This window comes from Zeus faber (genome assembly GCF_960531495.2).
Source record: "Zeus faber genome assembly, chromosome: 5".
Classification (NCBI taxonomy): domain Eukaryota; kingdom Metazoa; phylum Chordata; class Actinopteri; order Zeiformes; family Zeidae; genus Zeus; species Zeus faber.
Window position 1 is genome coordinate 7,564,779 of NC_137192.1, and position 19,731 is coordinate 7,584,509.

Below are 19,731 nucleotides of genomic sequence, written 5' to 3' on the forward strand. Positions count from 1 at the left end.
CGTTGACGTGGCTTCAGATATTTCCGCTCTCTCTCTCCTCAATTACTTATATCACATTTTGGCAACTTGGCTTCTGCAACTTGGTGGTGGGGCGAGGGGGCGGGTGACTGGTCCCAAATCAACTCAACAAAACAACTCAACAGGCATTTCCTCTCCACAGGATGAGGATATTCAGTCCTCCAAGTGGGGAGGAAAACCCGATGCGAGCCTGAGACCCAACTTCCCAAGACACACAGGAATAACAAATACACTTTCTGTTATGATGGTTAAAAAACAAAAGGTCAACAAAAGCATCAACGACATATCACCACAGTTCTTCAACTTATCAGAGAAAACATTATATTATATAAATTTGTTATATTATATTAAATTTAAATTGTAAAAAACAAACCCCCTCCAAAAAAAGAGAAGCGCTACTCAGAGCGGGTGACCGGCGTATTGTTTTTTGCGGATGATGGCAGTTTGACACCAAAATGAAACAGTAGCTGTGGGCTGCCACGACGGGGGTGCAGGAAAGTCTGGTTTCTCCGAAGAGCAGAGACCATTGAGCGTAGCGAGAGTCCAAGCAGATGGAGCGCGTCGTGTAGAACAGCATTCTTCAGAAGACGTCGGCCGTCGCAACCTGTGATCCAACGCGGTCGTTCTCCAAAGAGGTTCGGCCCAAATTGCGTCAATTGCAAAGGCCTATCCGGACATCCCGACATTTCCCCACCCCTCATTCGATTCCCCCAGATATCGTCGAGACATGCAGGTTATAATTCATCTAATATGATACATATTTCATAAACAAGCAAACACCGGACATAAATTAGATCCTCTAATTATTGTTAGAAATGTAAAAAGCTAATAGGACAGTGGTCGATAGTATTACCGGAGGCGTCGAGCATTAAAGGCCGTCCCTTGCCACTCGGCCGCGCTTCCTGCGGCGTCTATTTCCCGGCAATCTGCTCCGCGCTGTTAACATCAACTCCCACCCACGTCCACGCATCAGCACAGGGAAGCCGTCGCCACCGAGCCCAAAATAATCCATTTAAAGGTGCATATCATTGGCGTACGGTGGAATAACTGGTACACAAGTGTCGTGTGTGTTTGGTGATTGCTTTGTTGCGTGTATGTGTTTTGCGTGGGGTGTGGTTGAGGGATCGACACAGGGGAGGGAGTCAAAGGGAGCTGAGCTGCGTCCCAACTGAAAAAAACGCAAACTCGAACGTAGGCGAGCGCTTTGGGAAAGTGGCCAGGGGCTCTCTGTCGGCGGGAAGTGCCCTACGACGGGAGTTGGGTTGGTGGGTTTGGGTGGGGTTAGGTTTTAGGTGTGTAGGTGAGGCCACGTAGGCCATAGTCACAGTAGATTTGGCTGCAAGGACGGTTAGGGCTGAGCAGGGGCCGACTGCTGGTCCTGGAAGATCCGGAGCGGCGCGGTGCTGTTCTGGTGATGGCGTTGGTCTGTCCGTCTGTACATGGTGGGGGGGTGTCGAGGGTCCTGCGGTGCGGGCGGTTCCCAAGACCTCGCCCTCCCCCCCGGCCCAATCAGGACTGTAATGAGACCCGAACACACGTGACAAAGGGTTAGGATTGTGGTCGCCAAAAAGGGCAAGACGGTCATTCTTGACACAAATGGCCCAAACTCCCAACACTCCCCTCGGAGGCCTGTGTTCGTGCAAAGAACTGCCACGGATCAAGTACCTTCTGAACTTTAACGTACCTCAGACTTCCTCTGCCTCTCCTCGGTGGGCGACTCCGTTTCCCTGATCACCACCGCTTTTGTCACCAGCATGTCGGGATGCTGCTGCTTGGCCTCCTGGATTGCCATCGCCAGGGCCTGAGGAGGGGGAACCAGCCACGTCACACGTCTTAATACGGAATCTGGGTAAATCCGGGCCCAGAAAGTAAAATAATCCACTCCGGGATTTTGAGTCAACCACAGACTTTAAACTTTCTGAACCAGGAATTTTCCACCTCAGTTGAAGTTAGCTTAAAGCCGCCAGAATTCAATAGCAGCAGAATAACTTGGCTCCAAATATACCATCAAAGGACGGAACGTGTTTCTTTCCACAGTTTTTAAGGTTTGAGTGATTATTTCTCACCTGATGTTGGTCCACGTCGTCGTCTCCCGTGATGATGATTCTCTTTTCGATTCTGGTCTCGGAGTAGCCTCCTTTCACAGTCTGGAAAGTGCCCGGTAAGAAAAACATCTCCATTAAACATTAGACATTAGCATCTGCAGGGAACAGACCTCTGGTCCCTTCCAATACATCACTAACACTGCGGAAAAAAGAATATTATGTCAAAAGAGAAGATAGAAAGTAAATTGAATAAAATACTCAAATCAAGCAAAATGATCTGCCAATGGGATGAGAAAATTCTACCTAAAGGGCACTTACTTAAAGGGCAACTTGCAGGTTGGCAAAGCCAATGAATTCATGTTTGGGGAAATTGTGTAGCAATTCCATTTAACAATTATTTTCTTACTTTTTTTTTTTTTTTTTTTTTTTTTTACTTAGAATTACAGCTGGACAAGTTTTTCTAATGCAATTAGCCACGCCCACCCATTTTTTGTTTTTCCTCTTTCAGATTTAGATTTCTTTCACAGTTTCCTACTTGTATGAAATGAAAAACGTCAACATAACTACTGGACCTCCAGTAGCAGCGGAGCATCTCTGCTCTGCAACAAAGCCTGTCCAATCCGCAAATAGCTGTGAAACTAAACTGACCTGCCGACAGATTACCACTTTGTTAAAGCACTTTAGCAGTGGGAGGACAACTCAGTAGCCCAGAGGCAAAAAAAAGTCATTTATCTGCAAAATAAAAAACAACAATTTCTATTTTTGCCCGTTTTGCCTGTAAAAAGGTTTGAAAGGTTTTAGTTTTTCAAAGCACATCCTCCATAAGGCCCAGATTGTAAATTCATAAAATGAAAAACCATGATAGTTGCTCTATTTGCCCTGTACAGCCCACAGTTGTAATATTACATTATTCACTTTTAGCTCTCCGACAGAATTTTCTTTATAAAAATGTTTTTTAATGTGCAGTGTCTAGAATGTATTCACAGTAATCACAAATATGTTTTACAGTAGGAGCCACTTCGAGAGGACAGCTGGAACAGGACAGAGCCCAGGCAGATCTGTGGCTGGGGCGTGGCTGGCCCATGCAGGGTCACTTCCAGGTCCCTGTCGGGTCGCTGCTCGGATCTTGCCTGTTATGATATCCCCCTCGATGATGTAATCCACGCTCCGGCGCCTGAGGACGCCCCCAGGCTGCATTTGTGGAAGAGCAGTTGCAATATTTTATCTGTCCACCGGGGGGGAGCAGTGTTTCAAAACGTAAAGCAACTCAGGTATACGGGATAATCTTCCATTTGTTTGCTGAAAGACATAGATGTCTTGGAATGGAACAAATCTTCTGTACATCTAATTAAGTGAACATGTACATCTCTGATTTAAAAGAATGACTGAATTAGTGATTTTTTTTCTTGCAGATTTATTTGAAACTATGAAACCATCGGTCCCATCCTATTTGATCCAAAACCCGGAGTACTGCGCAGCTCAGACAATTAAGGTTGTTTTTTTTAAAGCCATTGAGAAGGACCGGGGAACCGCATCTTACACCTTAATTGAGATATTTTCTATGCAATTTTATTTTACTAAAAATCATTGTGAAATATCGCAACAAAGATAATAGCAATACTTAATGCATCGCGAAACTAGCCATATCGTGTGTTTTTCCACTGCAGGAACCTATTTCATATTTCAAAGGACTTTTTTGGAGGAACCCTCCATTTTATTGTGTCTGCAGGAACTACTGTAGGAACGATCGTTGTCCTCAGAACTTTGTTTTGAGCAACTTATTTTGCTTCTGCTTCAGGGCAGGGACTAACCGGCACAAGAGGAACCTTCAGGGATGTAAGTGCAAGTGATTGGACAGACCTAAGACCACGGTCCCCCGGACTGAGTGCGCCCGGTCGAGTCTAATCGCTTGCCGCTTTGTAATAACAAAACGGCAAAAATAAAAAAAACTATATATTTTTTTTACTTTGATTGTAGATGTATTTATTTTACAATGTTAACTGAATAAAACAAAAATCCCTGTGCTGTGTCCCGATGCGAGCCCGTGCCTTACGAAAGTCGGAAACAAACTTTTAAATTAGATCTTGTAAATCTAATATGATTGAAGATTCAGCAACTGGATTGATTATTTCTCACCTCAAATTTGTTCAGAAACTAATTTTAGTGGACTGATAAGGTGAAATCAGTGAAAGTTAAGGAGTAAATACAACACAGAACTCGTGCTGAAACCCTGTTGGATGATGTCACACTGGCATCACTTCAGTGTTTCAGTGCGAATCCAACCATAACAAAAAGCCCTTGAAGGTTTCTAGTTCTTAGGGACATCCCCAGTTCATAGTTACCCTCAGGAACACACAACCACAATTGTTGCACTAAACACTACGTCGCTTAGTGAGATCGAGGGGTGTTTCCAACCCCTATTTGAGACAAATAGGAGTGGGGATATACGTATATACTGTATATGCGATGCGAGGGTGCGGGATTTGCCGACACCAACTGGGGACTCCTGAATTGCCGCCGTCCAGTCCATCCTGTGGAAGTATAGGATGTTGTGTTTCGGGTGTAGCAATCCATAGTGTCCATTCGAGGCTAGGTACTAGGTACAGGGTCGCCAGTCCTCTCGCCCAGCCTGTGACCCAAGGCAGGGGTGCTAAAGGGGAACTATCACTTGCCCAAGGTGGACCCTCAGATTAGTGGAGGGAAGGAGTCGTCTTACAGCTCCTGCCAAACTAGCCACTGCCAGAGTTGTTCTACATGTTTTTAGTAGGGGTCCTTACTGTTATACGATATAATATATGCATTATATAATTATGTTTTATATATATATATATATATATATATGTTTCTAATGGCCGCAGTACACCTTTTTTGAGTGACTACCAAAGCAGGCTACAGATAAAGCCTTGGGCTATCTCTTTGTTTGCACTTAATGGCCGATCATTGTGTCACCCAACAGGTCTGGAAGCCCCCATACCTAATCCATAAATATGCAAACGCAGACCCATTGACGGAAATCTCCACAGGTGAGGTAAAAATTCCCACCCGACCCTCTCTGTGGTCCCCCTCTCTGTAGAGGGGGAATCAAATGTGTCCAGGAGCAGCCAAATAAGTTGAAAAAAACTTTCTTGAAGGAAAATGAGATTTTTCCAGATTCGTGTTTCTTTGTGGGGTTTTTTTTTATCTCTCAACGTATTTTCAAAAACGAGTTTGATTTATAAATAGTAGAAAAATGTTAAACCGTGGAGGTTAATATTCCCATTAGATTACACGGGGAAACGCAGTTCACTTACCGGGACAGGGAACAGCGCTGAATAACGCCGATCGATCATTTCCTTTAATGCGAGCGTCCAGGTGAAGATCATTCATCCATATTCCATATGATATGAAGTCACAATGTAAAACCGTTTTGATGGATTCAAACCTTTAAATCGTACTACTTTTAGACACAGGGAGCTACAGTTGTAAAAAGGGTGTAGAAGAAGACGAAGACGAAGACACGCGTCACGCCACCTATGTCACTACCGTAAACAGACGGTTAAAGCGCATCACGGGTGTGTTTCAGTCTCACTTGTCTGTAAAAACGTTCTTCTCCGTATCGTTATGGATTACGCGAAGCGGGTGGCTGAAGCTCTGAATCATATCTGGACCTTAATCTGACCAGTGGGATAGATCCAAGTCAGTGTTAGCAGCGCGTACGGGACTTCATCTTCCACGATGATAGTCAGTTCTCCGACAGCGATGCTGAATCTGATATTACTCCAGACTTGGAGAACATTTTAAACAGCGGATTTCAAACTTAATGTGATGATAAAACGGAATATTTTAAAGAAACACTGAAGGAGACCAACAATTCTGAAGAAGTCGATGACCTGCTGAAGTCCACTGAGGTTGGTGACAGATTTTGAGATTTCAAGATTTTCTGAGACTCATAACATTGATAGACTCTACATTTTGTTGTGTTGTCCATACTTTTAAACTCCAAAATAATTCCACTTTTATAAAACATGTGAACCTGGTGTGGGTAAAAGTGATTATCTCAGAATCAGTTTGCCACACCCTTGTCATTAACAAGTCATAGCTTTAAAAATATTTGTTTGATTTGCACAAATGATACCTTGTTTGGAAGCTCTGATTCTTCACTTTGAAATGATGCAAAAAATGATGCAAAAAATGACGCGGTGGGTCACAAATATTCTGTTTACTATCTTCATATTTGTTAATAATTCTTAATTAATAGATGACGATTTATTTAATAGTTGGAAAGTAATCCGTGAAGTAAACCATGGAGTTTAAACTGTGTCAACAGTAAAACATACTTGAGTGTTCAGAAGGATCCATACACTGTTTAGTGTCTTTAACTTTTGTACAAATTATTATTATAACCCTGGGGTTGATTTTAGTATACTGACATTTAATTATTTATTTTTTAAATTTTATTGTGCCAGTGTCGTTCTTTGGAATTTGGAAAATCAATCTATCAATCTCTGTCTATCTTGCCTTTCAGTGGCCCAAGACTATTTGAGATGTCCACTATCAATTCTACTCACTCTCATTATTCTCTGAATTTTGTCTTGTCTTTGTTTTGTCTTTTAGGTAAATATTTTTATACTATTTACACAACACTATTCCTTTGCATTTTAGATCTTTTTACACAATGTTTTTAAATATTGTTTTTTTTTAATCACTACTATGCCCTTATTTCACTTATTATGTAAAGTTGAGTTGGGAATAAGAATCTCATTATCAGCAGCGATGCTTGCATTGTTATTAAGTATTTTACAATAAACTTGAAACTAAAATTATATAGACCTAGTTTGAGTGCTCTCTTGACAAAACCATTGAACTTTGAAATTTAAAAAATGTAAATAAAAAAACAGCGTGTATTTTGAAATTAAAAAGCAGTGCAACATGTAGATTAGAATAATACATAAAGACCTGTTCTCATTCACATGACAAAAAAGTTTTGAAAGATGACCTCTGGTCAGGGTTCAAAGGATAATATCTCAGGTCCACTGAAATCTCTCTAAAATGTGATTGTTTTTGTGAAGTTAGCACCATCTCATGGTGACACACTGCAATTAAATTAATGGGTGTGTTTACAGTTGATATTAAACACGCCCTGTCAGGACACATGCGAGGGAGGGGAAATCTCAGCCAGTTGGGAGCCGGCTAGAAATTGACTGGGAACTGGCTAGAAACTGACTGGAAGCTGGTTGCCATTCGGCTCTAAGCCGAAAGACCAGCAGTTGGCACAGCCCTCTATAAGTGGCTCCTACTTTAATTAGTGAGTAATCCCATGAAAATAAAAATCCTTGTGTTGGCATTGCCTGAGAATGAGACGTTTTTATATACATAGAGAGCAGGTACGCTTCATGAAGGCTGCCATGTTGCACTGCCACGTTTCTACAGTAGCCCAGACTGGACAAATGAAACACTGTCTCCAGAGAGGGCCTTTCACATTTTTCGCGAGTCTTGCGGCCACCCTCTCCTCCATGGAGGCCGCCATGTTGCACCGCCATGGGGAGGGTTGCCATCTGCAACCTCACCCCTAGAGGCCACTAAATTCTAAACACTGCACCTTTAAAGACAACATTTACATTCTCAATGGGTCCTATTGTTTATCCTAGAAATGCTATTGAATGGGGAATGTGTTATGAGATTGGAGAATTTGGTTGTGAACTCACACAGTGCGCCAACTTTCCTCTGAGCTATGACTAAAACTTTTTTTTATTCATTCATCATTAGAATGTCAAGGACATGTAGATATTTGATTATTGTGGAAAACATGTCCCAATAGTACTGAGAGGAAGTGGTAGTGAAAAGTAGCTCCACATTACACTAGCACTCACATCCAATGAGCAACTATGGAAAAAATGACCACCAAACTGTGATGTATTTAATTATTAACGCGAAGCAAGATGGAAATGGACGTGTTTCTGTATAAATTGATGCCTACAATTCGCTCTTAGGTGTTAAAATTCGATTTTCTTAAATTTCTAAATACTCCTATGTATTCAAGGCCAGTCAATTCATCTAAATAAAAAAGACAAATATAATTACTAGATATACTGTATAACAACAGCATAACATTGGCACTTCCATAAAGTGTGAAACGGATGCTTGGAACATTGGTAGAAGGTTGAAAATTAGTTTGAGTGCAGTGAGACCACGCCTGCTTCCATGTCCAATTCCATCCCGTTTTGTTATTCTTAAGCAGAAATGTCAAAGCTTTTCAGTCCGACAAGAACAATTATGGTCTCCATGGCAATGAGATACCTTTGTGCCTTGAAGAACAAATGTTATATGTGTTTTGTGGTGGAAACGTGACACGGACAAACGTCTATTGTACCTTGGTAACTTGCGTGGTGGTGGCTGAGGTGACACTCTCAGGGGTTACGGTCAGCGGGGACGTGACTGCCTCTCTCCCCAGGGCGTCCTCTCTCACCTGGGGAACAGTTAAGAATTACTCGAGGGGATGCGTAGAAAGCACGTATACACACTCAAAAACACAATGACCCATCCAACACAATGTCAAAGAAATCTGGTGGTCCATGGCTGCTTAATAGGTCGGGGGTCCGCCCAACGATCCCTTGTTGGATAGAGAAATAGGACAGAGACCCCCTAGATTTCATTTTTATAAAATGTTGTGATGCATTTTAAGCCTGGCTTATAATAACGCATTTATGGCGTCCGATAATTTTAGGTGTCCGCGGCCCGGCGGCGTCCTCAGCCCAGGTTCTGTCTTGTGCCTGCACATGGGGGTGGGTTGTATGTATGTGCCTCATGGGTGCAGGGTCTCTTCGCACGCTCCGGGCTGGGTTATGTTCCTCGGGGGCCAAGCGTGGCTGTTGCTCCGCGGGCTTCCAGGTTCTCTGGGGTCTGGGGGGGTCTTCTGTGGCTGCAGGGCAGGGTGCTTGGGGTTTTCCTGAAGCCGTGGTGTGTCTGTACTGCCGCATGCATCAGGGGTGGCTTCGGGGCCTTTTCCGCTGTTTGGAGGCGCCACGACATAATACCGACCTTATACACCAGCACGAATTGGGACAAGTCCCGTACACTCACCAGTTGACACACACACACACACACACACACACACACACACACACACACACACACACACACACACACACACACACACACACACACACACACACACACACACACACACACACACACACACACACACCACTAGCACCTGGTTTGAAGACACCCCCAACACCCTCCTTGTTACTTCCCTCTCCTTTCCTCCCTCATTTAATGCCATAACTATGACAAGAGTGGCCACGGGGCACGTTGCTGTTTCAGTTTTCCTGAACTTAATTAACTCAGTTTTTTTGATACATGTTGTCCTCTAATGTTTCTATGTTTATGTTTTTCCATGTACATATTGCACATGTTGTTTGGTTCTTTGTTTATTTGTTTCACTCGAACCAAACCATAGTAAGATAGTTCACCAAAGAGGGGGATTGCTGGTGGTTTTGTGTAACAAAAAAACTGTGCTCTTGTCATCCCTCAGGCAGTTTACAGGACAAGACTTATTGCAGCAGTTCTTGATGATTAAAGAATGAATAAAGAGTTGCATTGCAGGTTGAGTACTTGAACTCCACTTACAGACTAACTCTGTCCTAGATGCAATAGCATACAAATACTGTGTTGTATGTGTGTTGTAGTGTTGTATGTCCACCATGCTGACAGCACAGGTCAAAAAAATAAATAAAATAATAATAATAATAATAACAATAATAATAATAACATATTTATAATGCCTTATTAACCTATTTATATAGACAGTTATGTTGCTTAAAGTTCCGGTGTGTTTTTATTTTAGATTTAGATTTAGCTTAGATCAGAATAAAGGTTTCACAAATGTGGACTAGGGCTTAAAATGTTTTTAAGGCTTTTTATTATAATCTAGTCCAGGCACAGTAATTTTGTTTTTAATCTAGACCTTTACCAGAATGGCCTGTGTGTAGAAAAATACAGTCAAATCTTGTTTAATATCATTACAATAACAGACCATTTGCCATGTGTTTTTTTTGTAGTTCAGCCACACACCAGTTATGTCTGTCAGAGATACAGTACATTATGTTACACAAAAATGTCAAAGTTTTTGAATGCTATTCAAAACCGTGGGTTTTTGAACGCAACATAACTTCAGAAGCTGCGATTACTGAAATACATTTTTTTGCTGTTGTTGTTAGTCTAGTGTTAATGGTTGGAGTTTACTAAATATGTGACCCACCGCAGACTTTAGGTATATTTGGTGGCTTTTGACTTTGTTTTCACATCATTGGAAAGAGAAGAATCAGAGCTTCAAAACAAGGTGTCACTTACACAAATCAAGCAAATATTTTTATAGCTATGACTTGTTAATGACAAGGGTGTGGCAAACTGTGTTTCTGAGATAATTACCTCTAAAGTATTCCCCCACACTTGGCATCATTCAGCCAGCTTCCAGAATGCAAATGGTATGGAGGACCAACAAAGCCGCTTGGCTTCTTGTCACCCTGCCGAATGGGGCAATCTTTGCATTGTTCTTGTGTTTTGAAGGAATGTTGAACAGCGTCATCGATAAACATCTTTTATTTAATAAAAAAGGCTTTTGTTTAACAGTAAGAATCTACATGATTTATAAAAGTGGAATTATTTAGGAGTTTAAAAGTGCTGACAACACAACAAAATGTAGAGTTTATCAATAGCACGAGTCTCTGTATATCAGCCTCAGTGTGTCATTTAATATATAAATGTGCGTATGCCAAATATCTTCAAAGTTCTTGGAGTTATTCCGTGGGCTAACCCCAAACCTACCCCAGCTACACTCTGAGAGCTTGTTTTGGGCCTCTTTTAATTTTCTTTTCGCCCCTGGCTGCATTTGCAGGTAAAATTGAGAATCTTGTCCATTGCTACTTGCTCATAATCTGCATCACCAACCTTAATGGACTCACATCATCAACTTCTTCCACTGTAACCACAACGGGCGTATCGTTGGTCCCCTGCGGTCGTTTTCGAAAATATTCTGTTTCATCGTCACATTCACGTTGAAATCCGCTGTTTGAAATGTTCTCCAAGTCCAGTATAATGCCGATATCAGATTCAGCATCGCTGTCGGAGAACTGACTGTCATCACGGAAAATGAAGTCCAGTATGCGCTGCTTACACTGACTTGGATATATCGCACTGGTCAGATTAAGGTCCACGATATGATTCAGGTCTTCCGCCACCCGCTTCTCGTAATCCATAACAACACGGAGATTAAAGTTTTCACGAACAAGTGAAACCGAAGGATCCTCATCTTGTTTGTTGGTATACGCCCCCTACACAATAATGTCTCAGTGTGTGTGTAAAAGTAGAATGATTCAATGGTTGAACTCTATCAAAACAGTTTCCCATTGTGACTTCACATCACATGGAATATGGAGGAATGATCTTCACCTGGATTGCCGCTTTAAAGGAAATGATCGATCAGCGTTGTTCGCGCTATTCAGCATCTCGGTAAGTGATCTGTGTTTCCCTATGAAATCTTATGGGAAAATTTAACTCCACGGTTTAACATTTTTCTACTATTTATAAATCAAACTTGGTTTTGAAAATACTTTGAGAGATAAAAAAAAACCACAAAGGAACACATCTGGAAAAATGTAATTTTCCTTCTAGAAAGGTTTTTTCAACTTATTTGAAAGCTGAAGATTTTATAAATGGGCAAGATAGCGGGTTTTGCTGTGGTGGGTCACATATTGTTTTGTCTAAAATAGATTTTTTTATTTTTCACAAAAATAATTTGGATATTAAAAGGAAATTTCCAGACCCCTGGTTGAAGACCACTGCAAATAGGGAATACACTTACAGGGGAGCCGTTCTCTTTTAAGCTTCCGGGCACCTCTTTGTGGCTGGCGACTCCATAGTTCTGAAGGAGAACAACCCATACAACATTTTAATAATATGTATACAATATAAAGTATTTCACTAAGTATTGTAGCACTTAAGGCAAAAAATGAAATGAAAAATCATATTGCGCATTGCATAAAGGTATAAGCAGGACAAATACATCACTTGTTAGGCAAAAGACATACAGCTCTGCCAAATATCACAGCCACAGCAAGGCACTACATAAGGATGGGTGCACACTACAATATTTGTTTAGAATATACTTTATCCAATGTTAAGAACTGCAGCGTATATTAGATAGATCTTGATTTTCTTTTTTTTTTTAATCAATCATAAGAAAATACTGGATCCGTAAAAAGGCATTGACACAAACATAGGCTTATTTCTGCAGACACTGAGCCACAGCAGTTTGCACGTCAAGACAATCTTATGAGGCGAAATAGATAGTACAACTCAAATGCAAAAACAGCGAAAGAGAAAGGCAGCTGACATGCTGACTGCTGATTCAAATTACATTTGTAATATTTTTTTAAATAAAAGTTGAGACAAGCCTTTGTGTCATCCTGACAGGACAGCGGAGGGAAACGTACCGAGTCCCCCTCTGCTGGCGTAGGGACGTCAGTGCGGGAGACTTTTGTCTCCATGCAGTTGACGTCATCCTCTGTTTGCTGCAGATACATCAGAGATACACACACAGATGCTACTGTGGCTTTCTCCAACACTCCAAACAGGGTTTATTTTTTTCCCCTCTGTGTCAAATGTATTTATTAAACTCTGAGTTAACTTTGAGCTCGCACATCCTAGAGGCTCGCGCCAGAGATTATTGGCGCAGTTCATCCATGCCGTTAGCTGAACGGCAACAGGGCCCAGTAATAATTACCTTTTAATAAGGCACCTGTGGGGACAGCCCGAGCTAAAGCCCTGCGCCTCTGGAGATGAATGAAAATCCCACCAGCTGTCATCATCCTCGTTAATTTCCTGCCAGGACCTTAATCACTCCATAACGATTCCATTATGTCATTCATGTCCAGTCAATACTGCCGTTATGTCATTGCAGTCAAAGGGAGGTGGTGCTTCATCTAATTGAATGCCAATCTTAGGTTCTGGAAAAAGCCGGAAAGCTTCAATTTCTAAAGTATTAAGTTTGTATCCTCTTGTCTCATGAAGAATACATCAATCTCCGTCAAAGTGCACTATTGTGTTGGAACACATCAATGTCCCGAGCGGACAATGTCTCCCACCAGGAGCCATTCAGTAGGACCTTCTCATTCTGGCGTCATCAATCTAATTACCTACCGACTAAGCTATCTTCCAATCGACCTACCTACCTACCTACTAATCTACCTACCTACCTAGCAACCTCTCCATCTATCCCTCTATCTACCTTTCCATGCATTCATTTTTGAATCATCCCCTGTCTGGATTCACAGTCAAAAAGATTGAGCGAGTACTCAGCCGTGTCATTTTGCTACGGCCTCGTCCTTACCTGTGGCGAGATGCTCGCAATGTTGGCGTGGACCTCAGACCCATTGGTGTGCGTCTCAGCCTTCAGGTCGGCCTGCCTCAGCATGTGGGCCATGTTCACAGCGCTGGGGTCTTTCTTTGCCACAGGTGGCTGCAAAGAGACACAACGAGAGTCGGTCAACAGGAAGAAGCCAATTTTTCTCACCAGAGCGCTGTCACCGACACGCTGCTCTCGGTCAGGCAAATGTTTCAAAATGGAACGGCCATACACCTTGACATCTCTGTATGCCTTCAATAAAAACAGCGATTAAAATCATTGTAAGGTCAACATTTCTGGATCTTTGCACACAGATGGGGCAATGGTAACTGAAATAAAACTGGAAAAAAACTGGGTCAAACATTGAAGAATGAATAACACAAAATCTGTAATAAAAAATACAATCACAAACAACAGAAAGAGAAGAGACATAAATCCCAACTGAAGAGATGGATGAGGGGAAACAAATGTTCCAACTGAAGAGGTGGTTAAACGTGGTTGGTGCCCCCTGCTAATCCAGCAGGTTGGTGGCAATGAAGCAGTGGAGGGCCCATCATGGTTCATGGCTCTACCTCGTGGTGCTGCCGAACCTCCGGGGGCCTATCGTCAACGGGGAACTTGTCGTGGGAGCCCATGAGCCGGGCAGAGTAAAACCTGGAGGTCTCCTCGAAGTCCTCCCGGCCCACCTCGGACAGATGTTGCTGCTGCTGCTGCCTCTCCCCCAGCTGGGACATGCCCCGGGCAAACTCCTCCACGCCCGAGTGGAGGTCAGTGATGACGGTGAAGTCCACCTCGGCCTCCAGGCTGGACGTGGAGCTCACAGTCATGCTGGAGCATTTGCGCTCGATGCCCAGCTGGGTCTCCCTGGTGCTGGCCGCGGGGTCGCGTCCCTCCTCGTCAGGAGACAAGGCCCGTGGCTGGGGCCTCCTGTCTCCCAGCTCCCTCTGGGGCGGGCAGACATACAGTGAGCGTCGTCACACAGCTGCCTCAGCGACGGCGAACGGGAATGACTTTCACAAGGATGGGAATGGAGAGGTGTCACCCAGATAACGGCTGGGCTGGTGCGAGTACACTACAACACATGCAGTACACATTGACAATGCGTCTAACAAGGCTGTAAGAGATATTAACTCATTCTGTCATGCGATTATGTCACCACGAATAGGCGAGATGGATGATGGAATGGTGGCTATTGAGAATGGATGCAGGCGGCGGGGCTGCTGATTAAATCGTAGAGTGGTTTGTGAAGTTTTTTTGATTGGTTTCCAAACAAACAAACAAACAAGAAATTTTCAGTTTTGAGTAGTTTAATTGGACAAGGCAAAGGTGCCATTGATGCGCTGTTACAAGAGAAACCCATCAGGGTCACTTCGTCGGCATGCAAGTCAACAGTGAAGAATGCCAAGTGGAAGGCCAAAGCCATTTTAGGCTTAAACTGCGGGTGATGCGTGGGGTGACTAATGAGGGTGAAAACATGTGAAGATGTGTTTGAATTAAATGGACAACCTTGATGTCGGCAAGCGGCTCTTCGTATATAGCAGGAGTAGAGAGAGGCTCCTGCAGAGAGAAGCAGAGGAGAAGGTGGGGAATCACCGCATTAGCGCAAGCCCGACTCTCTGCCCAACAGAGCACCAGATAAAAAGAAACAAAAGTCCCACAAGTAGAGCCCGACTGTTGGTAACCCTGGCCAAACTGAGCCCAGTCAAAATTAGAAGGGACACTTCCGTTTTGAGGGGGGGGGGGGGGGTTGAGCTGATGTCCTTGAGCAAAATACTTAATCGCAAATTCCTCCTGATGGCTGTGTCTATTGGGTTTTGAATAATTAATGAAAAGTTGCTTTGGACAAAAGTGTCTGCTAAATGATGATGTAAAGCCCAGCTCCTGTTATATTTGGGAAATAAACTTCCCAGAATCTCAAAAGCTGAAGCGATAAGATTAAGCTTAAGCGACACAGCTTGGGATTTGTATGACGAGTTAAAATAAAAGCATTTAAACAATGAGATCTTAATCGTGTCAAATGCTGCTATATTGGGAACTATTTTTGAGGCATCAAATTGGCTAGATAGACACAAAACCAATTTCCCCCCCAAAAAATTGGATTTCAAATTGGCAGTGGGTTGAGCGTTCTGCCATGTTCCAAAACAGGCTGTCAGTGGGGCGACAGTCGCCCGCTGACCGAAACCCTGTCGGAAGAAAGGGTTAAAACTCGAATTTGAGTTTTGGGCGGGCTTTGAAATTTATTTTTTACAAACCCGGGCTATCAAGGTGCCCATCAAAACGACTGTGAAAGGTGGTTTGAGATTGAGAGCGTCCCCCCCCCCCCCCCCCCCCCGCCATGACCCACCATACCCACCTGACTCAGATAGGTAGGGTGGGGAGATGATGAAAGCTGTCAAATCCGGCCATTCCGGATTCCGTTTCATTCCGCTGCCAAATGCTCGCAAGCACCTAATGATGCCGACTGTGAAATGAAAGCTGCGAGTCCAACATTATGCCCAGGCAACGCACCGAGCTGCGTTTGTCGTGGCCGCTCTCTGCCAGCTTGCCTTTCACAGTCGTATCAGCCAAGGGTGGCTTGTGAGATTTGACAGCATTCCGTCCTTTGGAGGATGGTGGAGCGATTTTCTTTTTGGTTTGCGGCAAACTTTTAAACCCCTCTGGAGAGAATTACACAACATTTTCTTAATTTCATTTTTTTTTTTTTTTCCATTGTCGTGCATGAAAAGCTACTCTGAAGATAATAGATATCTGTACCACAAAGCGATGAATGACAATGATATTTTTCTCCCTTTTTCCTCCAACGAGCGATTTCATTTGTGACGCAGGAATGATTCCTTTTTCATTTTTGTTGTTCAGATTTTTCCAATTTGATAACAACATGGAGATATACAAAAATAAAAGAATTATATATATATATATATATATATATACACACACACACATACACATATATATAAATATATAAATATATATATATACACACACACCGATCAGCCACAACATTAAAACCACCTGCCTAATATTGTGTAGCTCCCCCTCGGGCCACCAAAACAGCTCTGACCCATCAAGGCATGGACTCCACAAGACCTCCTGGTGTCCTGTGATCTGGCACCAATATGTTAGCAGAAGATCCTTTTAGTTTTGTAAGTTGTGAGGTGGGCCTCTATGGATCAGGCTTGTTGTTCCAGCCCATCCCACAGATGCTTGATCTGATTGAGATCTGGGGAATTTGGAGGCCAAGTCAACACCTTAATCTCTTTGTCATGTTCCTCAAACCATCACTGAACAATTTTTTCAGTGTGGCAGGGCGCATTATCCTGTTGAAAAAGGTCACTGCCATCAGGGAATACCGTTGCAATGAAGGGGTGTACTTGGTTTGCAACATTGTTTAGGTAGGTGGTACGTGTCAAAGTAACATCCACAGTAATGCCAGGACCCAAGGTTCCCAAGCAGAACATTGCCCAGAGCACCACATTGCCTTCTTCCCATAGTGCATCCTAGTGCCATCTCTTGCCCAAGTAAACATCACCCGGTCATCCACATGATGTAGAAGAAAATGTTACTCTTCAGACCAGGCCACCTTCTTCCATTGCTTCCTGGTCCAGTTCTGACGCTCATGTGCCCATTGTAGGTGCTTTCATGGTGGACAGGGGTCAGCATGGGCACTCTGACAGATCTGCAGCTACGCAGCCCCATATGCAGGAAGCTGTGATGCACTGTTTTTTCTGACACCTTTTTATCATAGCCAGTATTCACTTTTTCAGCAATTTGTGCTAGAGTAGCTCTTCTGTGGGATCAGACCAGACGTTCTGGACTTTGCTCCCCACGCACATCAATGAGCACATGACCCTGTTGCCAGTTCACCAGTTCCTTGGACCACTGTACGAACCACTGCATATGGGGAACACCCCACAAGACCTGCTGTTTTGCTTTAGCCATCATAATTTGGCCCTTGTCAAAGTCGCTCAGATCCTCACGCTTGCAAATTTTTCCTGCTTCCAACACAACAACTTCCATAACTGACTGTTCACTTGCTGCCTAAAATATCCCACCCCTTGACAGGTGCAGTTGTGGAACAAGATGAGCAAGATGAGTAATTTACTTCACCCGTCAGTGGTTTTAATGTTGTTGCTGATCGGTGGTATATATATATATATATATATATATAGAGAGAAGAGAGAGAGAGAGAGAGAGAGAGAGAGAGAGAGAGAGAGAGAGAGAGAGACTTTTTTTTCCCTCGAAACCAAATAAAACCTGAGTTGGAATGAAAATCTCTTGGAGGCTAGGAAAGTGAGCCGAAGAGCCACCCCCAACGATCTCATTGTGGTTTTCACAAGTTAGTTTCAAGCCGAAGTAAGATGCACGGCTCGTGGGGGGAGGGTCAATAGTAAAAGGGAGGGAATAAAATAAGTTGCCATTTGGCTGCAACAGAAGACGACGAACAAGACAGCCACTCTACTCACTTTCCCAAAGAGTCAGAGCCAGAAGACACCCGTCCCCCACCCCCTGCCCCCCATCTTCATACAGAAACGCACAGGTAAAGTGCTGTATGAGCATTCTTGAGTCACTCAAAAAGGAGAAAGAGGAAAAAAATAAATAAGACAAACTAAGGAAGATAAGATGATGTGCGAGTCTGTCTGAAGCTCATGCGATGCTCTATTTCCAATGACTGAATAGTTGATGCCAAGCAGAGTTACCGAGTGTCTTTTCTTTGCGGCATCCAGGCAGGGCTCCCTGCTGGCGGTTCGGCTGTTGCGCAGTATCAGCCCGGACTCCCTGGCCTTCTGTGTTTTCACTGGCGGTGCTGGGGGCGGCATTTTGGACAGCGCAAAACCCTTGGAGCCGAAAGGCAGACTCTCCGTGGGTTCTCGCACAGACTGGAAGCCGTCGTCATGCTGCTCTGCTCTGTCTTGGTCTTTGCTGTCTGTGTCGGCAGACAATGCTGGGTGGAAAGTGGGAACGTCGGTCCAGCTGAGGTCAGAGGACCCTTCTGGAGATCCCACTGACCAGCGGTATTCTGTCCTAGCACCTCGAAACAACTCCTCCTGCCCCGCTCGGTCTCTCTCATCTTTGCCTGCCACACTCTTTGACCTCTCGGGCTTAAGGGGAACAATTCTGGTTATTTCTGACTGATGGCTGCCTGACAGTCGGTGGAAGGACATCCTCTGCAGCTTGTCCCCCAGGACCACCTCGATATCTTCTTCCTTGGAGTTGCTGATTTTCCGCTCATGTGTCCTGACCTGTCTCAGTTTTACCTCTGCCAGCTCTTTGTTGTCAATAAGGCTCTTCCCTCTCCCTGGCGGAACCCTGATGCCCTCATCCCTAACCTCTGAACTAACCACTGAACTATCACACTCTTCCTTCACAGGTCCATTAACCGGGCCCGGGTCTATATCTGCTAGTCCAGTCTGTTTGACTTTATCCTTGACCTTGTGTATTCCCTGAGGACAGACATCACTGCTTTCTTGCTTATTATCTTCATACATTCTCATTGTCGGATTCTTTCTCGACCCCTGGTCCTCCTTTGTTGTCACACTTGGAGATAGCTCAGCAATATTCCCTGTTACCAACACCTTCTCCTGCTCATCCTCCTGATTGGAACCATCACCTTCCTTCTCATAGATGAGCTCTTCAGGCATCCCAAGGTTTAAACTCTGGGGTCTCCTTTTTGTTCTCTGATAAGGCGGCACCTCTTCCTTCATTTTGCCGGTGCTTCGGGCCATACTGTTGTTGTTGTCAGGGTCTTCGCCCTGAGACGGTTTCGCTGGAGATTTGTCTCCAAACAAGTCTGCATCCTCAGTCAATTGAACAACAAAGCGACTGCTGTTAGTCTGCAAGCGCTGATCTCCAGTTGATTTTGGAGATGAGAATTCATCAGCACGACAGTTTACTTCTTCTCTGCCATCGCTCATTTGCTCATGATGCATCAGCTCACTAAAATCTCTCTCCGTCTCTGCGTCTCTCCTCTCGTCGCGAGAGAATTTGGCTGTTAATGAAGGGGAGGTGGCGTCTTTGCTCTTTCCCTCTGCCTTGCAGTCATGGACTCGCTGACAAGTGGCTTGTTTTTCAATCAAAACCCACTCCTCAGAACCCTACATGTTGGTATAGATTAGACATAGTTAGACATGCCGAGCAGAGCTGCGATAATCAAAGACATGCCCACAATAATCTCAGCCATAGGAAAAAGTTACAGAACACGGTATGGGCATGCTCAGGGGTTACTGCTGTACTCGACATGTTGGCACGTGAACAACTCACAAATGCGGAGCATATACTGTACTGTGA

The 19,731-nt window shown here is 43.8% G+C and overlaps 2 protein-coding genes across 2 annotated transcripts in view; both read right to left on the reverse strand.

Moving 5' to 3' along the window:
• Positions 1-405: 405 nt before the first annotated feature.
• LOC307230198 (band 4.1-like protein 1) overlaps positions 406-19,731 on the reverse strand; it is an 87,244-nt gene continuing 67,918 nt past the window's right edge. The window contains exons 15-20 of the mRNA XM_080000433.1: positions 13,432-13,560; positions 11,905-11,964; positions 8,413-8,508; positions 2,085-2,165; positions 1,703-1,819; positions 406-1,533 (exon numbers count right to left, since the gene is read on the reverse strand). Coding sequence (XP_079856559.1) covers positions 1,528-1,533; positions 1,703-1,819; positions 2,085-2,165; positions 8,413-8,508; positions 11,905-11,964; positions 13,432-13,560 — 489 coding nt within the window. The 3' untranslated portion in view covers positions 406-1,527. The remainder of the gene's footprint in view (positions 1,534-1,702; positions 1,820-2,084; positions 2,166-8,412; positions 8,509-11,904; positions 11,965-13,431; positions 13,561-19,731) is intronic.
• Positions 14,007-19,148, reverse strand: LOC307230917 (uncharacterized protein; the record flags this gene model as incomplete). The annotated part of the gene is made up of 3 exons (XM_080001411.1): positions 14,007-14,390; positions 14,953-15,003; positions 18,144-19,148. The coding sequence occupies 3 exons, from the start codon at positions 19,146-19,148 to the stop codon at positions 14,007-14,009; spliced, it is 1,440 nt and encodes a 479-aa protein (XP_079857537.1).